Genomic DNA, 21,853 nt, shown 5'->3' on the forward strand with positions numbered 1-21,853 from the left:
GTTTTCATATTCTGGTCCGGATGAATTGCTTCCCGCTTTTGCGCTCCAATCCTAAACGCAACATGAGGCTTCAAGCAACCCAAGGCGTTCGGTGCCTCAGGTCGAAAATCCAGGCTGCACCCCGCTCCCCCTCCATAGGGGATCATCGATGATTCTCCACTCTCGAATGATGCCCCCAAAATCTGCCTCCGCCTGAGACGGGTCGCCTCACCTAGTACCCTAATGGTTGGGCCGGCCGCGCTTCCATTGAAATCGTGGGGAGCCGCGTCCAAATTATAAACGACTTCAGGTAGATGTGAACAGCGGGCGCCCGGAATTTCTGCCGGATTTGAGACTGCAATGCTGTGTGTGTGTTTCTCTCGCTCGGAGACACGCCTTTTTAATAAATCCCAAAGCCCAGAGGTCACCCTCGCCTCTCTCCCCCACCCCCACCCACTCCTCTCTCCCCCTAGCGCCTGACAAGGAGGAAGAGCGAAGAAAAGAGTCCGGCGCTCTGCGGTTGGGACGTGTTTCTTTTTCTCTCCCCCCCCTCCGCCCCTAGTCTCTCTCTCTCTGGACCCTTCCCGTCTTTGTTCTGGGCGCACCCCCCTCCCCAAGTACAGTTCTTCTCATATTTCCCTGCTTGAAATGTAAGAAGGCACCGCTATAATTTGGAGGTCAGGTCTCTAAAGACGCCTCCTTTTCAATAACAAGCACAGGCGGCGGAGACTGTCAGGATGTCTCCGGGTTTTGTATACAGTTTACACACTGGAACCTTTTTTCTTTTCTTTTCTTTTTTTTTAAAGGAAAAAGTGTGTGGGCTAAAACTCAATTTCACAACCCACGTTTTGTATGAGATGTAGGTTTGACATCTGTTTGCCAGAGTGTTTTGCACTTAGCCTAACACCCACTATTAAGTGACAAAAATTGTGGCAGGTTGTCAAAGCCAGCTGACTGACAGCTGCTCGGCTTTACAAAAAGAGAAGCAGGGGCGGGGGGGGGGGAGAGAACATTCAAATATTTGCAGGGCTGGAAAGCTCGCTGCAGTGCCATCTCCCATTCCTTTTCTGACTGAGCGTTGTAAAATATAAGTCACAAGTTTTGAAAGCGGCGATCCCGAATGATTCGGATTGTTGCGTTATAAACGGGGGAGGAGCGAGTCCCAACCGCAACTGGCGCAACACTTCTAGTTATAAACAAGTCTACTGGGAAGTAAATCCAACTGACTTCAGTGGAACTTACTTTCCAGGTACAGTCCTAAGCTGGGGCGGAGAGGTGAGGGGGCGTTTAAATAAGCCGCTTTGTCATAGGTGCCGAGGAAGGTTTGCGCAGATCCAGATTCGAGACTTCCCCGAGGATTCCGGATGCGATCCTGCGCAGATTTACTTGGAAGTTAGCTCTGTTGAAATCATCAACGGGACTTGCTGTCAAGTAAACATGTTTCAGGTTGACAGACGAATCTGTTCGCCACCCATTTCCAGAGGAAAAGGGATCTTTCGGCGGCTTTTGGCTAACAACTGGTGGCTGGCTCGCACGGGGCGAGACGCGCGGCCGCCGCTCTATCCTAACAGGTGTCCTGGAAAGCCCTTTGGGCGGAACGGCCGAGGGATCCGCAGCGGTGCAGCGGCTAATAAAAGCGACCCGCTTCTGATCCGGGTGTTTTGACGGGATTTCGTACTCCCCCCCTCCTTACACACGACACACAAGAGAGAGAGAGAAAGAAAGAGGGGTGTGGGAGTAAGAGAGAGAGAGACAGAGAGGGCTGCCCCTCCTCCTCTCCGGTGACGGTAGTGACTGTGCGGAGAATGCGGGGCAGTCTGGGCATGCCTGAAGCCGAGACGTCTTCCCCACCCCTGTCCCCACAGATGGCTCACATCCGGGACCGGGGCTGGCCCCAGAGTGCTATAGCCCCATCCCCTACGCAGCCAAGTTCCAACTCTTCTGGCGCGCAGAGGCGAACAGTAAAGGGGGGGCAAGACCAGTAAAGGGGGGCGGCGGCACCTGCAAAGGTTTGGGGCCCACTCGATTCACCCGTCTGGAACTGTCCGGCCCCTTATACCTAGGGAAAAGGACGGGGGGCATAGCCCCAGAAGGACACCCCCAAAAAAGAAAGCGGAAGGAGAGGAGGAAGATTTTAGTAGTAGTAGTAATACAGCAACTGGCGCCACGGTGAATCTATCAGAAAAGAGGAATGAACAGTTATGAGCGGGTAACCGGAAGACCCCCACCCCCTTCATAGAACAGCCTCAAGAATGAAGGAAAGGGGCGAAGGGCGAGAGAAACTGGAGAAAAGCAACGGGAGGCGGGCACGGTGCTGCCTCCCACTTTCCCTTTCCTCCTAGGTGAGGAGGGTGGGCGGGGGAAGGGAGATGGCCTTTCTCTGGGGAAGGAAACTTTAGAGAGCTGAGCACTGGGGGGGATTCCTAACTTGCGACCCTCAGGAAAATGCTAGAGGAGTGGCCGCGAAGGCCTGTCTCTTAGTTCCGCGAGGAGGTAAAGAGGCGCAAAGCAGGTGGATGGAGCCCCGCGACGGAAGAAGCCCGGGAGGAGTGGGGCGCAAGGGTCGGAGGAAGTGGGCCAGACCGAGCGGGTCTGAGGAGAAAGTGCATTGGGGGCGGGGGGAGCGCGCGAGGACTGACCCAGCTCCACCTCCCTCCTCCGGGCGTCCCAGCTGCTCTCAAGCCAACTGCTCAGTTCCATTCACCGTCGAGACGGAAAGGAGGGGGGAAAGTGGCTATTTATTAGAATACTTGTTTGGTATTGTTCGGTGCCACACAAAAGCGTTTCATTATGTTCGGGGGGGGGAGAGAAGGAAAAAGTGGGAGGGAGGAAAGCCCTTCCCGCTCGCTCGCTTGCGCTGGGGTTTTTGTTCTGTGCGTTTTTTTTCCCCGGAGAGAAACAATAACTCGAAATTGTCTTGAAAGTCTTCCTCTTTTTTCTGTTCCTTTCCTTTCCTTTCTTTCTTCTTTTGAATCAATAATAAATTTCATTTTCGAGCTCTCCCTCTCCCCCCCCCCGAGCGTGTGTGTGTGTGAGAGAGAAAGAGGTGTGAGGGCGGGCGGGCGACTTCTGTGTCTGCGCGTCCGCTGTTAGGCGCTCCGGGCTGTGGCACCGCGGCTGCGGAGCCAGCGCCGGTTGAGCTCGGGGAGAGAGCGAGAGAGCGAGCGCGGAAAAGAGGGTGAGAGCCCGGCTTGCGTCCGCCTAGACCAAGGCGGCGACCGGAGGCTAGGGCAGGTGGCCAAGGAAGCCTGCCTGCCCTGCGGGAGAGGCTGTGCCCCTGAATTCTCCGCAGTGGGGAAGAGAAGAAAACTGGAACTGTAAGTGTGCCTCTAACTTTTGAAGGGGGAGGCTGGGTGGGTCACCCTGCGGGGGGGAGGGAGCAGAAAGGGGGAGGGAGGTGAGCTCCACCAGGAGTTTCCTGAGGGGGGGCGGGTTTCCAGCTTCCGACCAGCGGCTCCAAAGAGCTTTCAGTTGCTGCTTTATCGATTGGGATGCATGTGAGGGGGAGGGGGAGGAGGGTGCCCCCCTCTCTCGTGAAGAGGATTTTAAAAAAGAAGATTGACCTCACATACACAGAGAGAAACGCGCTCTCTCGCTCGCTCGCTCTCTCACACACACGCACACACTCGCACACACCCCACTCCCCACTCCCCCAGCTCTGCGGGACAGTGGAAAGGGTGGGTGGCAACTCTGCACGCTGCCTTTATTTTGTTTTGTTTTTTCCAGAGGAAAGAACTGGAGGAGAGACAGAGAGAGAGGTGCTACTTTTTTTAGGATTAGGGGTTGGTTTTCATTTGGGCCAGGAGGCACAACTTACACGTCCACGTGGCAATTGGGGAGAGAGAGATTGTTTGGGGAAAGAAGAACCAGTGTGGGTCTGACCGGCCTTAGCGAAAGAAAGAAAGAAAGACTTTGCCTGCTATTGTACCGAATCTCCCCCTCTCTTTCGGGCCCTGGCCATAAAGGCTAACGAAGCTCGTTGACGGTCTTTGATGATGACGCTGCAAAACCGCACCAGTCTTTCCTGCGGCAAGTTGAACTGGCGGCGGGGGGGGGAGGTTAACAAACAAAATCACTTTGATCTAATCTGAGGGTCGCCCAGAAGGTGACAACCTCTTGGCCGGTGGAAATCTATTTCTCCTCGTGCTAAATCACAATCCCGTTAAGTTTCATTAAGCAAAGGAAGACCCTTCGATCAATAAGTCCACCAAGCAAAAGGACTCTCTCTCTCTCTCTCTCTCCGCATTTCCTCCCGGCCTGGAGGTTGTTCTTCTCCACGGTCTCTCCCGGCTTCGCACTTCCCTCTTCCTCTTTCAGATAGGAATAGCAAAAAGCTGAACCAGGTTGGAAACAATTTCTGGGCCAGGGAGGTGGGTCAACAGGCATTGCCCGGAGCAGGGGATCCGAGCACCTCTCCATCTCGGGGGCGGGGCGGGGGGCAAGGACCTGGCTCCGGGCAGAAACAGGTGTTTCAAAGTGATAGCAGCTTCAGTCAATTAACCCATTATAAACCCGTTTGAGCGTATTGATCCCAGGGCAGCCTAGAAAAGGGAGGGGGTCATCTTGAAAGCCTCTTTGTTCAAAGGGTAAAGAGGTGTCCTGATACCCTACCTAGAAAAGAGAGAAATTAAAGAGGGACAGAGAAAGAGAGGCAAACCATTTGCGACTGCTTAGATTCAGATACTAAATGCGCTAAACAAGGTGCAATCCTATGTGAGTTTACTTGCGAAGAACGGGACTGAATTCAGTGGGACTTACTTCGGAGTCGTCATACATTCGATGATGCAGTCAGTGAGGGTGGGGGAGAGAGATGAAAGGGCGCCTATTTGATTCTAGATATTCAAAATATCTTCAAATGCAGAGCCACATGTTTGCTAGGCCCTCTTGAGGGATGTGAGCTTTCTAGTTACACAGAGTTCTTCGTCAAGAATAAGAATGTAAAGCAGAGTTTTAAAGCTCAGACTCAGAGTTTGGAACATTAGCTGCTACAATCTATCTGTTTATAAATGTATACTTTATCCATTTTCCTCGAGGCGCGTTACAGTCCAAAAACAGGAAAACAATCACCAACGCTATATTTTAAAGGTATAGCATTGACGGTGAGACTTCCCTGTTTTGCATTTCTCGTTCCGTGGGCCCATCGCGACAAAGACTGCATTCCGACGCAAGCTTCTTGGGGTTAAGGTCCAGTGAGCCCCGTGCGGTTTATTCCTGAAGAGACATTCCTACACTTAGGGGGGAATATCCGGATCTAAATGACCTGGGCAAGCGATGCCCAACTCTGTCTCTTGCCTGATTCCAGCTCTGGATGTTCTGGAAGACCGCGCTGTATCTTTCCCTTGAGAAGAGGCGGCTGGGTGGGAAGGCGTCTCCGAAGGACGCCCCTCTAACACGTGAATGACTCTGTAGCATCAACAGGGAGGCGTCTTAGGGCCAAATCCTGGGATTGGCTTTGTAGCCACGGCAGATGTAGCCTTCTCTGAAGGAAGAATCCCAGAACAAAATCATCATAAATAATTTGAAGGGAGTCCTGAGAGGGAGCAAACGGGGGACAAAGAAAAGCCTGCACCGTTCTTCCCAGTCCACCCTCCCCGCACGCAAGCCGCGCACACGGACGGACACGCGGGCACGACCTCCGTCTCTCTCAGCTAGAAGCGTAAAAGCTATCACGGCCATCTCTCGGTACCAAATACATTTTTGTGCGGGTATGGCTCCAAAAAATCAAGCTTTCTCTGTTTCGCTTCCATATCGCGCCGCTGCTGATTTCTCTCCTACGGGTTTCTAAATAAATAAATAAAACAAAAACCCATGGACGGCCGAATGAAGTTCGCCCAGTTGCAGTGTAGAAAAAGCAGCTCATAAAAAAACCCTTTCATGGAATAGCTTTAGAAAAGGACAAGATCCCTGATGTGGGTAAAATGCTCTATGAAAAACAAATGAGAAGGAGAAAGACGTGCTCTTTACGCCTTTCCAAACATCTTTGAAGCCCTTGGGGGGGTCGCCCTTTCGGTGTCATCAGGCTAGGAAGGACTAGGAAGGTCAGCTGCCATGACCAGGGTCTGATTTCCACGTAACAACTGCCCCCGACACACACACACACACATACACACTGTCATTTAGAGACACGCACCCGCTCCGGAGGACGGAAAAAAGGAAGTGTAAGCTACTTAGCCCAATGCCTACAGTCTTCTAGCCGGACCACAGTCTCCGTAGAGATGCACCCCGATGATCTGTGAATAAAGTATGCCCCCCCAACTACCCAAATACTTACTGTATAAGGGGAGAGGACCCGAGAGACAGGTTGCATGGAAGGTATAGGGCGAGCAACCTAACTGCAGTGTTTAGCGTCCAAAAACAATCAGGTTAGAAAACCAAGCACCCCAAAAGGCATATGAGTCCAGAAATAATAATAATAATAATAATAATAATAATAATAATAATAATAATAATAATAATAATAATAATAATAAAAGTGCCCACCATATCCGATTCATCGCTAGCGTATGTTGAGAATATGGTAACAATCCCATTGTACCCTGAGCTAAAAGAGAAGCAGAATTTACTCTCTGGAACTAGATTCCTACTTGTAAATGGAGAGGTTAATGGCATTAAACGGAGGAAAGGTGGGGTGTATTTCCCTCAGTGTGTATTAAACGTCCAGAAACAGCATTTGGAAGATTATTTAGATGTCTCGCCTTGTTTGCTGTTTTTCAAAGTAATTTGTGGATGCGGCTGCAAGGCTCGAAATCGTGTCAAAGTGATGTTTTAATCTCATAGAAAAGTGTATTAAAGGACAAGATGTAATTTATGGGAGATGCTCCGATGAAAAGAGAGATTGGAGTGGATGATCCTCCGCTCTCCCGTGAACCCCATGTCATGCGTATATTGAGGCCTGGGCGGGTAATCTAATTTGCAATAACATGGAATGGCTGGGGGGGGGGAAGAGACAGTAGCGAGGAGTTAGCTCACTCTTCCCTCATTTTGATGTTTTTCTTATCAATTTGTCCTGCCTCGTCTCCGACTTTGATTGAGGGATGTCTTTTCTATTTGGGGGCCAACCAGGAAGATTACAAAAATGTGTTCGGATTACACCTAATACCAGGTATCACTCCGCCCAATTCCCTTTGATTTTGATTTTACAAGCGATGCTCGTCTCTGAATCCCAACACTGTAGACACTACACAATAACCATCCTTTACAAAGTCCAAATTTTTACAATATTCTTTTCTTAATTTGCCTACTAAGGTGTTTCATCCTATGAGAGTTACTTTAAAACATTCAATGTCACAACAATACAGTGTGTTTATGTGTGTGTTGGATCATAAACAGACAGATAGGTAGATGGATAGTTTAGATATTTTTTGTCTTAAAGGTGGGGTTGTTTTCCTGATCAGTCAGAGTTGGGAAAACATCACCACTTGGGCTGTGGAGGGGTACAATCAGGAAACAGCCTTATAAATCCACGGTTCTTTCTAAGCAATTCTGGTGATCTCCTATTATACGTGTATCCCTTTAACAACACAAAGACTCAAAAATTACAACTCTTGAGTAATGTTTTTTTTAAGGTGCATTCAGACTGTTAATTACAGGGGTTTGTGTCAATGGAACTTTATCAATGACCCGTTTAATTCTGCTGTAATTACTGACAAAATAAGACAAGGATGGATCACAATAGAGAATATTTCGCTTTCAAAACAATATTGTGCTGAGAGTCTAGTTAAGGCATAATATAAACAAACAGTTTATAAAAGGCTCTTCCTGACAAAGCATGACTAAAGGGTGTGCTCCAGACTTCCTGGGGAAACCAGATTCCAGAACGCCCACTGGAAGGTTCAGGCCATGTGCACGTGCTGATCACGCCGCTCCTCGAACATGCCACAACGATAAGGACGGGGAGACCATCTGCCAAGGGTAGGCTAGCGGTCCGGCGACCCAGTAAGCCCGCCTCTTGAAACGGGAGGCCCGGAGAAGAAGGGGCGCTTTGTGAGGAGCAAATCACCAGCAGAAGTAGCAGGGAACTTCCTAGCCCGTGTTTCTCGAAGCTTGCCCAGAATGAAAGGGGAATAGTTTTTATCCGAATTGGGCGATGGGAGGGAGTTGCCCTGTATCAGATAGCAGCACAGCATCTAAATGTCGGGCTGTTTTTGTTTGTTTCTTTTCTTTTTGTATATTACAGGACAGAAAACGAATAATCAGTTGAACTACTAGAAAGCATTTATTTCTCTGAATATTGTCGTTAGATTCATACGTTTATATGCAACTGTTTTGTACTTAATTTCGCGTCGATCCTGTAGAGGTCTTTACTATTTTCAGTCCCAAACGAGGGGCTGTTAACAACTGGTTTAATAGGGAGAGTCAGCGCCCTTTTACCCTGTTTTGCGGTTAATAAAAATACACCAAGAATCGGGAGTTGAATTTTGTCGCGAGGAAAAGGGAAACTGATCCTAAAATGATTCTAGTTCCCCAGGTCGTTTCTTTTCTATGTGCTCAGCCTATCGGCTTGCCTCCTGTTTGTATTACCTCAATGGGGGTTGTTTACATTCATTTTTCCTTCTTTCTTAAAGAAGGAAACGAGATTCATTGTGCAATGGAAAGCATTTTCCTCCATTTAGGGGAGCAGGGGCGTAGGAATGTCAACTTCGCTTCAGTTGTGAGACAAATCAGTCAGTTTTGTCTAGGGATAATGCGGGTAGATAACGTTGAGAAGCTGCTCTTCAGATCTCTGTGATACGCACACGGGATATCATTTCAACCCCAGTATGAGGAAAATAAAAACAAGTTACAGGAACTTCTCAAATTCGGGGGCAAAGCGGTTCAGATTTTTGGGTGTGTGATTGATCATATTTGGTCCTTTCGGTGCTTCCATTTTGACCTAAGGCACTTTCAGTGGAGTGGCGCTGGGCGAGGGGGGGCTGAAAACATTTCCTGTGTGAAGTTTTAGTCCCTTCTCCCCCCCTTTCATTCATAAACCTGGTGGTAGCTATAGACGCGGCTTGAATATTATTGATGTCTCTTCCCTCAACTGCTCCCTCCGTTAACCCAATTACAGAATCTATCAAGAACTGTGTTGAATTATCTCTTTTCCATACAGTATCAGCATTAGCCTAATTAAAAGCTATAATGTCTGATATAATGATTAAATCGTTAGCTCTGCTGTAGGGAAGCAATATTTTGTTTTCCCTTCAATTAGAAGCTGATTGAGGTTTTTCAGAACAGGTCAGCTGTGAAATTTGAATTATATGTGTGAGCACTGTTCACAGGGGTGAGCCCCTACTCGAAAGCTCCAGAGATTCTCCAAACGCTTTCACCCAGTGAGCTGGGAAGCTGCAACAAAACAGGCGCGCGGGTGCGTTACAGTCGCTTTGCCATGGGGCGGGGGCGGACGGGCGGGGGCGGACGGGCGGGGGCGGGGGCGAGCTTTGGATCTCCAGAGGAACTGTCAGAGTGAGGAGGCTTTGTTAAAGGTGAAGGGAAAGAACTGGATCGCCTTCTTGAAAAGATTCTCAAATCACAAATAGTTTGATTTTATTTTAAGCCCTCTTCATTGGGAATGAGGATCGCAGGGTCATTGTTGGCCCTGCTTAGAGCACACACACACACTCCGCTTCCAGATCTCTTCCTAAATGGATTAGAACATGCTTCATATGTATATGAAAGATTCGCTTTGGATGCCCTTGGAAAAGGGCTTCAGGAGCTTTGGCACCAGAAGGAAAGGAGCGGGGAGGGGGAGGAGACAATGTTCAGTTGGAAGAAGTTGCAACGCCGAGGGAAGTTGCAACAGAACGGGGGAAGAGGGGGGCAGGAGCCGGCAGGGATGCAGTGGAGGGAAGCGGGGAGTCCTTTCCTCCATCCCCTGCAGCAGGAATTTGGAGTAGAGGAGTAGCCACCAGACGGCGATCGCAGCCTGCGCTTTGTGAGCACGGATCCCCCATCCCTCGGCTCACTCGCAGCAACCTAGAGTCGGGTGTTCCTTCTCCAGAAGGGACTTTCTCCCCCCCCCTTCTTCCTAGTGACTTGTGGGGGATTTGCCGGAGCATCTCCAGCATGCGCAGCTCCAGCTCCTGGCTGTCCCAGGGAGGGCAGACTGGAGGCAGCACGGCATTCCCCAGCTGGATACGCTTTGCGCCGCAGGCACCCGAAAGAAGCGGGCAAAGTCGCCAAGGAGGGACCTCCTCGTATCCTCGCGCAGCAGCCCGGCCCAGACGTGCTGGCACCGCCAGGAGAGTCACACTATGCTATGGGTGGAAATGGCAGGGAGGAAGTTGCCTTTCCGGATCCTCCCTCGAATCTCCCAGAAGCTAAGAATTTAATAGCCTTGCCCAGCCTTGATTTTCCACCTACGCCTCTCCTTCCCCCACAATTAAACCGCCCCACTTTTCTGTGAAGTCACTCATTCAGCTGCCACTCGTCATGTATAGAGTAGAGGATTCCTGCGGACCATGCCCAGGTGCAGGCCTACTTATGGCATGCCATTGTGATGTTCATTTGGAGCCAGCGCCTGATTATCCGCTGGGAAAGACCGAGCTCCCTCCAGGTCTCTCGGGGAGGAAATCCTATCTTTTCCAAGCCACGCTCTCGATATATCTTAACCATTAGATCTCCCCACCAAAAATGGCTCCAGAATGCTGAATGGGCTAGTTCACAAAAGGTATGGCTCACAAACCAGCTGTCTCCCTGAAACTTCCAGAGAAACCTATTTAGGTTTACAATGAGAACAATCCCGGTGACTGGATTGGGTTGATCTGTGCAAGAGGACCATCCTCATTTCACTCCGTGCAAGAATCTCAGTGGACAGGATTTGCTTCATGCTCAGTCTCAGTCTAACTAGTCCATATATTTTGGACTTAACCAAACGAAACCACCCCCACAAAATACTTTCCCCATCAGCTTGGCTAGTCATTTGGGGTGGGGCTTTTCATGTAGTACCCACCAAATTCTGGTGTGAGCCACCAGGATTGTTTCGCCTACGACCTGGGAGACCCAGGTTCGAATCCCCGCACAGCCATGAAACTCACTGGGTGACCTTGGGCCAGTCACTGCCTCTCAGCCTCATGAAAACCCTATTCATAGGGTCGCCATAAGTCGGAATCGACTTGAAGGCAGTCCATTTCCATTCCATTGTGCTGCTTTAATACTTTACTTTTGTATTGTTTAATTAAACTGGCTATGTCTTCAGTATTTCATTATTGTAAATTGCTTGCGGACAATTTCGGATGCGTGAAGCCATATATACGTATAACAAACTAAAACTAAATTAAACTAAGCCGTCGTTTAAATCAGATAGGCACCTCTGGCATAGCATCACCTTATTTTTTGTTGTTGTTAATACTTTTTCGCATTCTTTTCGCGCCAGCGATGTGTCTGACGCTCAGACACTGTAGGGTCTCAGAGGGGAGGAGATCTCCTTCTGACACTCTATAGTCAGGACCAAGGAGAGCAGGAACGGGAGGCAGGTACCTTGTGAAGCCATTCTAGCCTCGTCTCCTGCCAGGGCCCCTCAACTATGCCTCCTAGTTGCAACTTTTCAGGCTTAAACTCTTCCCTGAGCAGATGGGACATGCTAGAAAAACAGCCAGGCGACAGCACCCGCGCATTAACGCCTGCAGCCTGAAAAGAGACACGCTCCGGGACCTCTTTGCGTGCATCTGAACTAAAATATTTCCCCCACCAGAATTGCCAGTCATTTGGGGCGGGGCTTTTCTTCTCGTAGGTACCGTGCTTGGTTCACTGGTTTGAGCCATCAGAACTGATGAATTGGTAAAGTGTCAAAGGAACTTGAAGAACTCCGCCCGCCCTTCTCTTCTAGAATTACCCTTCTCTACTCGGATCCCCTGCCGCCATACTAGGAAGCAAATCCCACCGTGTTCAGCGGGGGCTCACTCCATGGTACCGATGCACAGGATCGTAACGTTAAAATTCAAGGTTACATTGCTCCAGCATAAGCCGATGACATGAACTGTTTTCCTTCAGGAGAAAGTTGCAGTGAGGTGGGGCTAAAGACACGCCCCAACCTTTTTGCCAGTGTAGGAATCGTGGCACCAGGCGCAGCCATACTTACTGCCTAGTTGGCTCTCGCAATAGCTGCTGGTCACCTGCCGCTTAGCAACAAGACACGCCTGTAAAGAGGGTCGCTTCCACATGTAGCCCTCCACGATGAGCCCAACGAGCCTTGGCCCCGTGGTAGCACCAACCACACCAAAGCGTATTAGCTGCCAGCTTTAGAAGGTTGGTTACTATGTGATTTAAACTTTTAAATCGACTCAGAAGGCAATCTCCTGGGGGGACCGAAGCGTAGCCCGCAGGATTTAAAACTGGTTTTATTAGTCCCAAAGAGAGCTTCCCTCTATTAGAAAGATAATATCACGAATCTGTTGGACCCAATTCAGTACTGCTTACATTGATGTAGTCTTCTCCTATGGACTGGGGGGGGGGGTTGCATCAAAGACGTCAGTGGTCCGTGAGCTATTTTCCATACTTTCTAAACAATTATATTTTATTAGTAGTAATTATTACATAATTTCTACAGAGACAGCAGCCTTTCACTGAGCAATGATAGAGATATTGATGCCATTTACAAATTGTTTTCTAGATTTGTGTGCTATTGTTACGTTCTTCAAGTCAAACCCTACGCACTTTGTACATCAGCTATCGAGATTCAAAAGTATGTAAAAGAATTTCCACTCGTTAATTAACTGCTCATTTAACACAGATCAACACACACACAGAGGAGCAATGGCATCTCTGCCCATTTGTCAAACACTGTCCCCCTTGATCTCAGGATGCTTGGAATCAATATCTTGAGGACTTATCCATCCCCCATTTTAGTCTGTGGCAGTGGCAAATTCAGTGGCTGGATTTTTATTTTATTGTTAAGCATTGTCAGTAGTGCCCCCTTAAGATAAATGTTGCCCTGCATTGCCCGCTGTACTAGAGTAGAATTTGGCTTCAGTACCACACCTTTGGTCCTGACAATGAGCAAGCTTGATTTCTTGCCCTTTTTAAAATGGTTTTGGTCCTCCCCTGCATACCTGAAGAGGGCGCGTTCTTCCACATGAATTCAATATCTCAAGCTGGGAGCAGAGACTTTTCAGTGGTGGTGCTGCAGCCGTGTTAAAGGATCCCTAAGGGGGCCTGCCCGACACCTAGTGTTTTGTGCCACATCTAATTCCCCGAGGGGTTTTTGTTTGTTTGTTTGTTCTTTAGCTTTAGAGATTGATTTTTAAACACAGCCTTGTTTGCAGTTTCTGAGCCCATGTGTGGCTTTGACTCTTGGTTACATCGCTAGCTGATGAATATACCGGTGTTAATTGCACGTTAAGGGATCTGTTCCATACCATTCTCTGTTTCTGTATATTTTATTGATTTGTTTTGATCTCCTTTTTACTTGTTGCTTTTTATTGTGGACCTACTGGATCAGAGAGGAAGAATGTAAAACTATCAAGAAAGTCAATGGGACTGAACAGCCAAATTAGTTTCATGGGTTTAATAAAAAGAGATGATGCACTACTGTGACCACAGTGTTCTCTTTTCTGTTGAGACAAATTCCATAGTCGTCTGCCAGCCAGTAGAAAAATGTTGTGTTACCTCCGAAATTTGTGCGTTTCTTGTATTTGATGAAGTAGACTGTTGCCCAGGAAAGCTAACGCGTCAAGCGAACGTGTCGAGCTTTAAGATGCACTTTTGGCTATTTAGTGTTCAATCATCTGAAGTGAAGGTGAGGAGATGGACGGGCAGCATTAAGTTGTGGCCATGGACATTATAAGAGAAATCTTTTGTAGTGCAGAAGTTCTGCCGAAAGAAATGGGAGGGGAGCCCCATGAGATTGAATGGGCAGCTCCTGGGATAAGACATATGACATTCTGCCAAAAGGAGACAAGAGGGTGGGTCTTTCTATTTATTACCTTTTGTTGGTGGTATGTTAATTATGAGTGAGGAAAAGTCCTAGCACTACAATTTGGTACTCTGATTAGAAATATTTTTACGGGTACATAAAGTGACTGATTTAACTGCAGCCCTAACACGTTATTGCGAATTTCTGTTAGCCTGTCGCTGCAAAAACAACAGAGTCCTGTAATATTTCTTCATAAGCTTTCATGGACTAAAGTCCACTTCATCAGATGCATCATAACTTGTAACAATCAGTGATCATCCGTCAGCAGGTTTATATTTACATGATAGAGGACAATAAAGAAACAAAACATTGGAGTCAGGGCAATGGAGTGCAAGATTACAGTTTACAATCGAAAGTACAGTTTCAATAGAAGTATTTTCTTATTGCTTTATTATCAGCGAAAGTGTTTTTTGTTACTCATTGTTATTTATAGTGAGGGTGCCAGAAGTTCTCAAAAGTCAACGATGGGGAAAAAAGACATTTAAAACATTTTTTTTATGAGGGAGGGAAAATGATTTCCCTAGCAACATATATTTTAGGATCCTGCTGTGGAATCCCAAACCGTATATTCTGTGGAACAATAGGTATGAATTAGTTCCAAAAGGAGAAATTAATGTGGCAGCAACCTAACCAGATCTCTTAAGTCCTGCCCCCTATTTCAGGCTAAGCAGCAGATGCATTTCCAGATCTCATTTTTTGAAAGTAAGACCCACCAAATTATCTCCAACGGAATTTACTTCCAAGGTCGTGAGGATACAGCCTCATTTACATGGTGTAAATTGGGGGTCTGCTGGTTAGGACACAACCTCTGGGAACTGAAGAAGTTTTGTACAGCTACCTTATTAACTTCTGTAGGTACAAAAACTGTAATCTGAAGCACACATGACAAGGAAGCAAATTCCATTGACTTCTACAGGAAATGTTTCTGTCCCAATCATTGTGTTCTGATATGGGGTGCCAGACCTCCATTTTAAAAATCACTGCTATTTGGAGAGTGACATGTTTTCAGGATCCACCCTATTCTCATGAATGTAATTTGTTTTAATTGCTTTTAATATTGAATTTTAGACTGTTGTAACCCGCCCTGAGACCTCCTGGTGAAGGATTGGAATAATAATAATAATAATAATAATAATAATAATAATAATAATAATAATAATAATAATACATCAACGTGAAAGTTAGGAGACTTTGACTGGGAACCAAGAAGTCCAGGAACCATAGTAACCATTCTTAAATACCCCCATTCCAAAATAAGGTTGCTCAGAAGTAAATCACATTGATGTCAATGGGACATAAGTAACAGTGAGTATGCTTACTTAGGCTGTAGTTCTAGGCACTTGCTTAGGAGTAAGGCTAACTAATCTCACCTGAGTAAAACTGCATAGGAACTACTACACGTTTTATAGCTCAACCTCTGTAGTTTTAAATCAGCTTAAACCACAGGAAGTGTGGCATCAGATACATCCCCATCCTAAACATATTGCTTTGAAAGACTTTTCAGAGAGATAGCCCTCTTAGTCTATTGCAGCACCGTAAAAATTAACATTGTCTCATGACTCTTCTAGTTCACAAAACTTTGTACCAGAATAAATCTCTAAATCACCATAAACCTTTGCTGATATCACTTCAAAGTAAGTCCCATTGATTTCAATTGAACTTTCTTCCAAGTGTTCTAGGATCGGAGAGTCATTCTAGAGAGATACATATATACAGGTATGTCAAATCTGAGGGCATACTAAAATGTTGCCTTTCCCGGGATTCTTCCAGAAAACACGTGCGCGTCAGCATGTACTTGCGGAAAAATTTGTTCCTGCGCAGGAAGCACAACAGGCACAAAAAAGGAAGGGAAGAAGCAGAAAAGAAAGATTTCCAAGGCTTAGAAATTTCAGCAGCTTGGAAATAAACTGATCTGTGCAAGTTCCAAAAGTGTCTGCTACTGACACTCCATTTGTGCCAGCTACCCCTCCCCGGTTATGAGTTCTTTACGGCTAAACACGCCAGCGTTCCAGAAGATCGGGAACCCTGCGCGCGAGCGCGACTGTGCGTGCGGTTTAAATTTAAACCATCTTGGTTTGGAAAGGGAGGAAACGTGACTTGAACCGGTTCGAGTAGGAAGGATGCTCTTTGTGGCACATGCCCTTGGAAATTGGTTGCTGTTGGGGCATTTGATTACTCTGAACACTCAGTTAGATTCGGTTTTTTATTTCTGAAATGGTGGTCGTGACCCCTTTCCTGGTCCCTCCTCAAAGGCTCACCATCTCCGCCGCCCCCTCCACCCTTCCCAGCCAGTTCCATAATAGTTTGTACTTCTCACCTCCGGACGTCACTCCTCAGCGCGCCATGCAAATAATCCCCCGACGGCGCGCTCCTATTGGCCAAGGCAAACTAATTTAATCCCAGTTCGGTGCGCGGTGTATGGCTGCTGGGCTCTTCTCTCGTTGTATCTCTCGACTGCTCCTCCTTTTCTGATTCCTCCCGGGCGAGAGGAGGGAAACCACAGAGAACAAATTACTGTGCAAGTTCTCCTGCCTGGCTGGAAGCTCTTTTTTTCTCCCCCCCCTCTTCCCCCCACTCGCCCTTACTATTTTCTTTCTCTCTCACCCCCTCCTCCTTTTTTTTTTTGGCTTGTCATTTAATTACTCTTTTCTTTCTTTTTTACGCGTGGTGGATGTGGTCGAGAGGGAGGGGGATTTCCTGTCTCTTTTCCTCTGTTCGCTTGGGACCGGCGGATGCGAGTCACACACGCTCTCTCCCTCAACTCTCTCCCTCTCCCTGTGGAACTTAGCAGGAGAGGGGGCCACATTAGATCACTTCAGCAGCGGAAAGAAGGAGGGGAGCGCTGCCTGCGGGTGTGTAGAGCGCGCGTGTGCTAAAGCAGAGGAGCCAAGGACAGCGTCGCGAGCCGGGCACGCAGTTGCTTCCCACCTCCTCGCCAAAAAGTGGAGCAGCGAGACTTTTTCTTCTTCGTCTTCGTCATCATCATCATCTCCCCCAAGCCTCCTCCTTGCACCTGTTTGAGTCGCTTCCGATTCCAGCTCACCGAGAACCAAAGAGCTCCACACGAAGGGAGAAAGTTTTGCCGCCTGAGGAGATTCCCGCGCGCGCGCTTTAGCTCTTTCTTCGGGCTCAAGAAGAAAACAACTCCCCACCCCCGTTACCTCCCCCCTCCTAACCCTTGATCGTCGTTGTGAACTCTTATATAATTTACTTCTCCTCGGCACCTCCTATTTCCCGCTCGGAGTCGTTCTGGTTGTTTGTTTCTTTTCGCCCCTTTCTCCCTCTCTCCTCCACGCGCACTTCTCCTTCGCTCTATGTTTTGACGTTGTGGAGCCCGGTGGCCCCCAGAAAGCTGCACGAATGTATAGCATGATGATGGAAACGGACATGCACTCCCCCGGTGGAGCCCAGGTCGCCACCAACCTATCGGGCCAAACCGGAGCAGGAGGAGGCGGCGGTGGTGGCGGCGGTGGTGGCGGCGGGGGCCCCAAAGCCAACCAAGACCGGGTCAAGAGGCCCATGAACGCCTTCATGGTTTGGTCGCGGGGCCAGCGGCGGAAGATGGCCCAGGAGAATCCCAAGATGCACAACTCGGAGATCTCCAAGCGCCTGGGGGCCGAGTGGAAAGTCATGTCCGAGGCCGAGAAGAGACCCTTTATCGACGAGGCCAAGCGGCTGCGGGCGCTGCACATGAAGGAGCACCCGGATTATAAATACCGGCCCAGGAGGAAGACCAAGACTTTGCTCAAGAAGGACAAGTACTCGCTGGCCGGCGGGCTGCTGGGCGCCGGCGGCCCCGGGGGCGGCCCTCCGGTGGCCATGGGAGTTGGAGTGAGCCCTGCCGGCGTCGGCCAGCGCTTGGAGAGCCCTGGCGGCGGCGGCCCTGGGGGTGGCGGGGGCGGCGGCGGGGGCGGTGGGGGCTACCCACACATGAACGGCTGGGCCAACGGAGCCTATCCGGGCTCGGTGGCGGCGGCGGCGGCGGCGGCGGCGATGATGCAGGAGGCGCAGCTTGCCTACAGCCAGCACCCCGGCAGCGGAGCGCACCCGCACGCCCACGCGCACCACCCGCACCCGCACAACCCGCAGCCCATGCACCGCTACGACATGGGCGCCCTCCAGTACAGCCCCATCTCCAACTCGCAGGGCTACATGAGCGTCTCGCCGTCGGCCTACGGCGGCATCTCGTACGGCGCTCAGCCCCACCAGAACTCGGCGGCAGCGGCGGCGGCGGCGGCGGCGGCGGCCGCCTCTTCGGGGGCACTGGGCGCGCTCGGCTCCCTGGTGAAATCCGAGCCCAGCGTGAGCCCGCCTGTCACCTCGGCGCATTCGCGGGCCCCGTGCCCCGGGGACCTGCGCGAGATGATCAGTATGTACTTGCCCGGAGGAGAAGGAGGGGACCCGGCGGCGGCCGCGGCGGCCGCGGCTGCTGCGGCCGCTGCTCAAAGCCGCCTGCACTCCTTGCCCCAGCACTATCAGGGCGCCAGCACGGGGGTCAACGGCACCGTGCCCTTGACGCACATCTGAGAAGGACGGACGGACCAGCAAACGGACGCCCCAGCCAAAGGGAGTCGCTCTCCTTGGAGCCCCTTCCCCGCCACTGTTGCCCATCTTCCTGGCCCAAGCCCACCCCAGCCACCCACTCCGCAGCCACTTCCTTTTGTACAGAACAACAAGAGAGAGAGGAAAATGTTTTCATGACGATGTAATAATAATTATTATAATAACAAATATTCATAATGCTGAGGATAATGAAGAGAGAAGGTAACAGATTGCTCTAATGCTTCCCCCACTTCCTCCTTCCCTCCCCCGCCTTCCCTAAGGACTAGTTTCTGAAACTAGTGGGGGATTGTTATTTTTCCTTCTGTTGTTGTTGCGTTTTAGACTGTGTTTTAACTGGGATTTTTTTTGTACAGTATTTATCATTCACCCAGAAGCCACATAGCGTTTTTATTTGCTAAAGCAGGGTGGGGGGAGGTCACAAGAGAGAGAGAGAAAGAAAGATGACTTCAGTTATTAATTATTCAAAGATGTAGGCGATGTCAACTTTTCTGCCACACAGAAGCCTTAACTGGTCACCCTGTGGGTCGCTTCTTGTGAAGACGTTTTATTGCCTAAGGAGAGCAAAGATGATGAGGGCAGCTGTTCTCGTTTATTACACAGCACCAAGGGATGCAAATCCAAAACCACGCTTAAACTCTTCTTTGTAGTTCTTATAAAGTGGGGTTCTTTTGTTTTGTTTATTTATAAAAGTTTTTTTTGCTGCCAGCAACAATATTCTGAATTTTGTAAATGTTTATGTCTACATTTTTTTCTTTTGTTAACTTTTTTTGTATTTTTCTTGTAAATGCATTGTGGAATAATTTTAATTAATTTTAGGCATTACAGGGGAATTCATAAATGTGTATATAGTTTACTAAAAAGCGTTTCCACTAAAAAGGGAACCAAATAAAAATCTAAAGATGCGTCTGATTCTGAGTTATATCAATTTCAAAGTGAAACTGGAACCAGTAAATCCAAAATGTTCATGGCATGCCTTAAAACTAGAGATTGGAAACTAATTATATGTATAAATATAACGTGAAATATAATAAGATCAGCAACCATAAAATCCCAATTTGGGTTTAGACTTTTCACAATTTCTATGATCAACAACAGCAAAGGAGGTGCGAAAGGTGTTTTTTTTAATGGTGTAGTTTTTGGATATTATTTTAATATCTGTTGAGTATTGCTAAGGAAGGCAACCTATTAAAATACTTTCCATAGCATTAATTGTTTATTTTGTTTATTTATGGAACAGGCCTACCTAAACCTTGACAGGGTTTCTCACTACTAAGTTTTCTGTTTTAAGTTAGTAAAAGAGTTTTCTTCCCCTTCTTGGTCCTAATGTTAGATATAACTCCACCAGTCTTGGACTCACCACGATTAGGCTTGATACAATTATGATGCTGAATACTGATTAGTTTTAACCAGTACCGAAAACTGTTTCGGAACAAAATCACCTTTTTAAAAAAAGTCTGTCTCTTGACCCAGCACGATCTTCTTCGGAATACCAAGGAACCTTGTTTGAACCGTTAATGCTGTTACTCTAGTCTAAAATAATGCATTTGTTGGTACAGATATCATAATGTTGTTTAATGCTTAGAAATTTGGTTTAACTGACTTTCTCCCTTGCCTGATTCGAAAGTGGGAAGTCGACATTTAACTTGATATAACAGTAAAGGAAAGGTTTAGACTACATTTTACAATTATTGTTGCATTTTTAAAAAAAATTGAATGAAAAACATGTGTATGAAAAGAGAGGGGCAAACCCTATGAAGTCCAGAGTGGAAACAATCGTTAGAACAAATGAATAATTGTTTCCCTGTATTCATTTTATGTATATCAGTTGTCTGCAGTTCCCGAAAAACTTGCCCCGACGCAACCACCGTTGGGTTTCTTTGAAGTCACTGGGACTGTAGAGTAACACCACTTGCAAATGGGAGGCATTGCCCCTTCCCTGTTCCAAATACATTACCTGGAAATAAACTCCTTAGTTTTCAATGGATCGTTTTTCGAAGTAATATTTTAAGGGCCCTACTAGCGGGATATTCGGGCTCTGTTAGAAATTGTTTGCGTAGATTAACTGCCCACACTCAGTCTTCCATATCCCTTTGAATTACTCTTCCTTGAAAGTAGTTGCAAACTTTAATTGCAAAATAAGCTTATTGATTCCTTTAAAATAACTATTTTCCCTTCCTTTCACCTCTTCCTTTATGCAATTTTGATCTTTTGCTAGGTCCCCTTTTATTGGCTCCCTGGCTCTGCAGACTAATGTATGAAAGCAGGGAATTCTTGTGAGTGTTTAGTTTGCCTAGATCAGGATTCTCAGTTAGGATCCTAAACCAATCGATGATGGATTGGTGCATTTCTCTCCACCCCGCCCAATCATTAACAAGGGATTTGGCATAAAGCAAAACAACAGCAACCGGGCATCGGTGAAACTGCACTCATTTCTGAAAGGCACGTGCACTCGCAGATGTTAAAGTGATATATGTGCCCGTTCATATATAAAAAATGTGAATAATTTTATGTTCTCCAGTTACCACTCATTTAATTAGCAGTTGCCACACATAGAGGTCTGATTTTGAGGGAGATGTAATAAACCACGAGGTATTTGGGAAAGCGATCTGAACTTCTCTTTGCATGCAAATAGCTCCAGCAACTTTTCTGGAAGGAAAAGGGGGGGCGGGGAGAGAGATGCAGCGAGTACCAAAAGGACTTCACATTCTCTATTGTGTGGGAGAGGGATTATTTACGTCATTTTTTCTTACCCTTAGCCCTGGGTGTCAGAATGCCTTACTTTGTCGCTATTAACTAATGCCAGTTAACATCCGTGTTCAACAAAACTTTTCAACAACGATAATTATTACTACTGTTGCTGTCGACATAATCAATGCGAAGTTTCAGCCTGAGAAATATCCACTGATTTCAATGGGAAATATTTAAACAGTGGGAAATATTTAAACGCCTCTTTAAACTCTTTCACTCAAATCAAAGGCATTTTGCTAGATTGTGCTCCTATATCAGAAGGTGCCCCAGAATGAGAAGGATCATGACGTCATTTAGTTCTTATTGACTGCTTGGGGTTTTGTTTTAATATATATATTTGTTTTGCTATTCTTTTCTCTCCCTCTCTAAGTGGTAGAAACACATAAAATACTAACCTTTATAAAACCTTAACCAAAAAACAACAACCGCACCATCTGCAGTTAATTGGGGATTTTTATATATATTTTTAAAGAAAACATCAGAGTTCCTGGCAAGCTATATGCCTGAGTTATTTAATATGAAGTTTTAAACAATTTCTGATTTTAAATACTTTGAGATAGGCTATAATTTGATCGACGAAACTATTAAAAAGCGACCTCTGTAAGGAAGATTTCCTTTATACTGAACATAGCTTTTTTAGTACTGCTTGGAGGCTTTTCCAGACATACTTAG

The 21,853-nt window shown here is 47.4% G+C and overlaps 1 protein-coding gene across 1 annotated transcript; it reads left to right on the plus strand.

The window, feature by feature from the left end:
• The first annotated feature begins 17,230 nt into the window (after window positions 1-17,230).
• SOX1 (SRY-box transcription factor 1) lies at window positions 17,231-18,397 on the plus strand. The gene has a single exon (XM_061629384.1). It carries the CDS (start codon window positions 17,231-17,233, stop codon window positions 18,395-18,397), a length of 1,167 nt encoding a protein of 388 aa, XP_061485368.1.
• The last annotated feature ends 3,456 nt before the right edge of the window (window positions 18,398-21,853 follow it).

The sequence above is a fragment of the Rhineura floridana genome, chromosome 5 (genome assembly GCF_030035675.1).
Source record: "Rhineura floridana isolate rRhiFlo1 chromosome 5, rRhiFlo1.hap2, whole genome shotgun sequence".
Classification (NCBI taxonomy): Eukaryota; Metazoa; Chordata; class Lepidosauria; order Squamata; family Rhineuridae; genus Rhineura; species Rhineura floridana.

Coding starts and splice junctions, on each gene's coding strand:
- SOX1 (XM_061629384.1), top strand. CDS start 17,231: ATGTATAGCATGATGATGGAAACGGACATGCACTCCCCCGGTGGAGCC.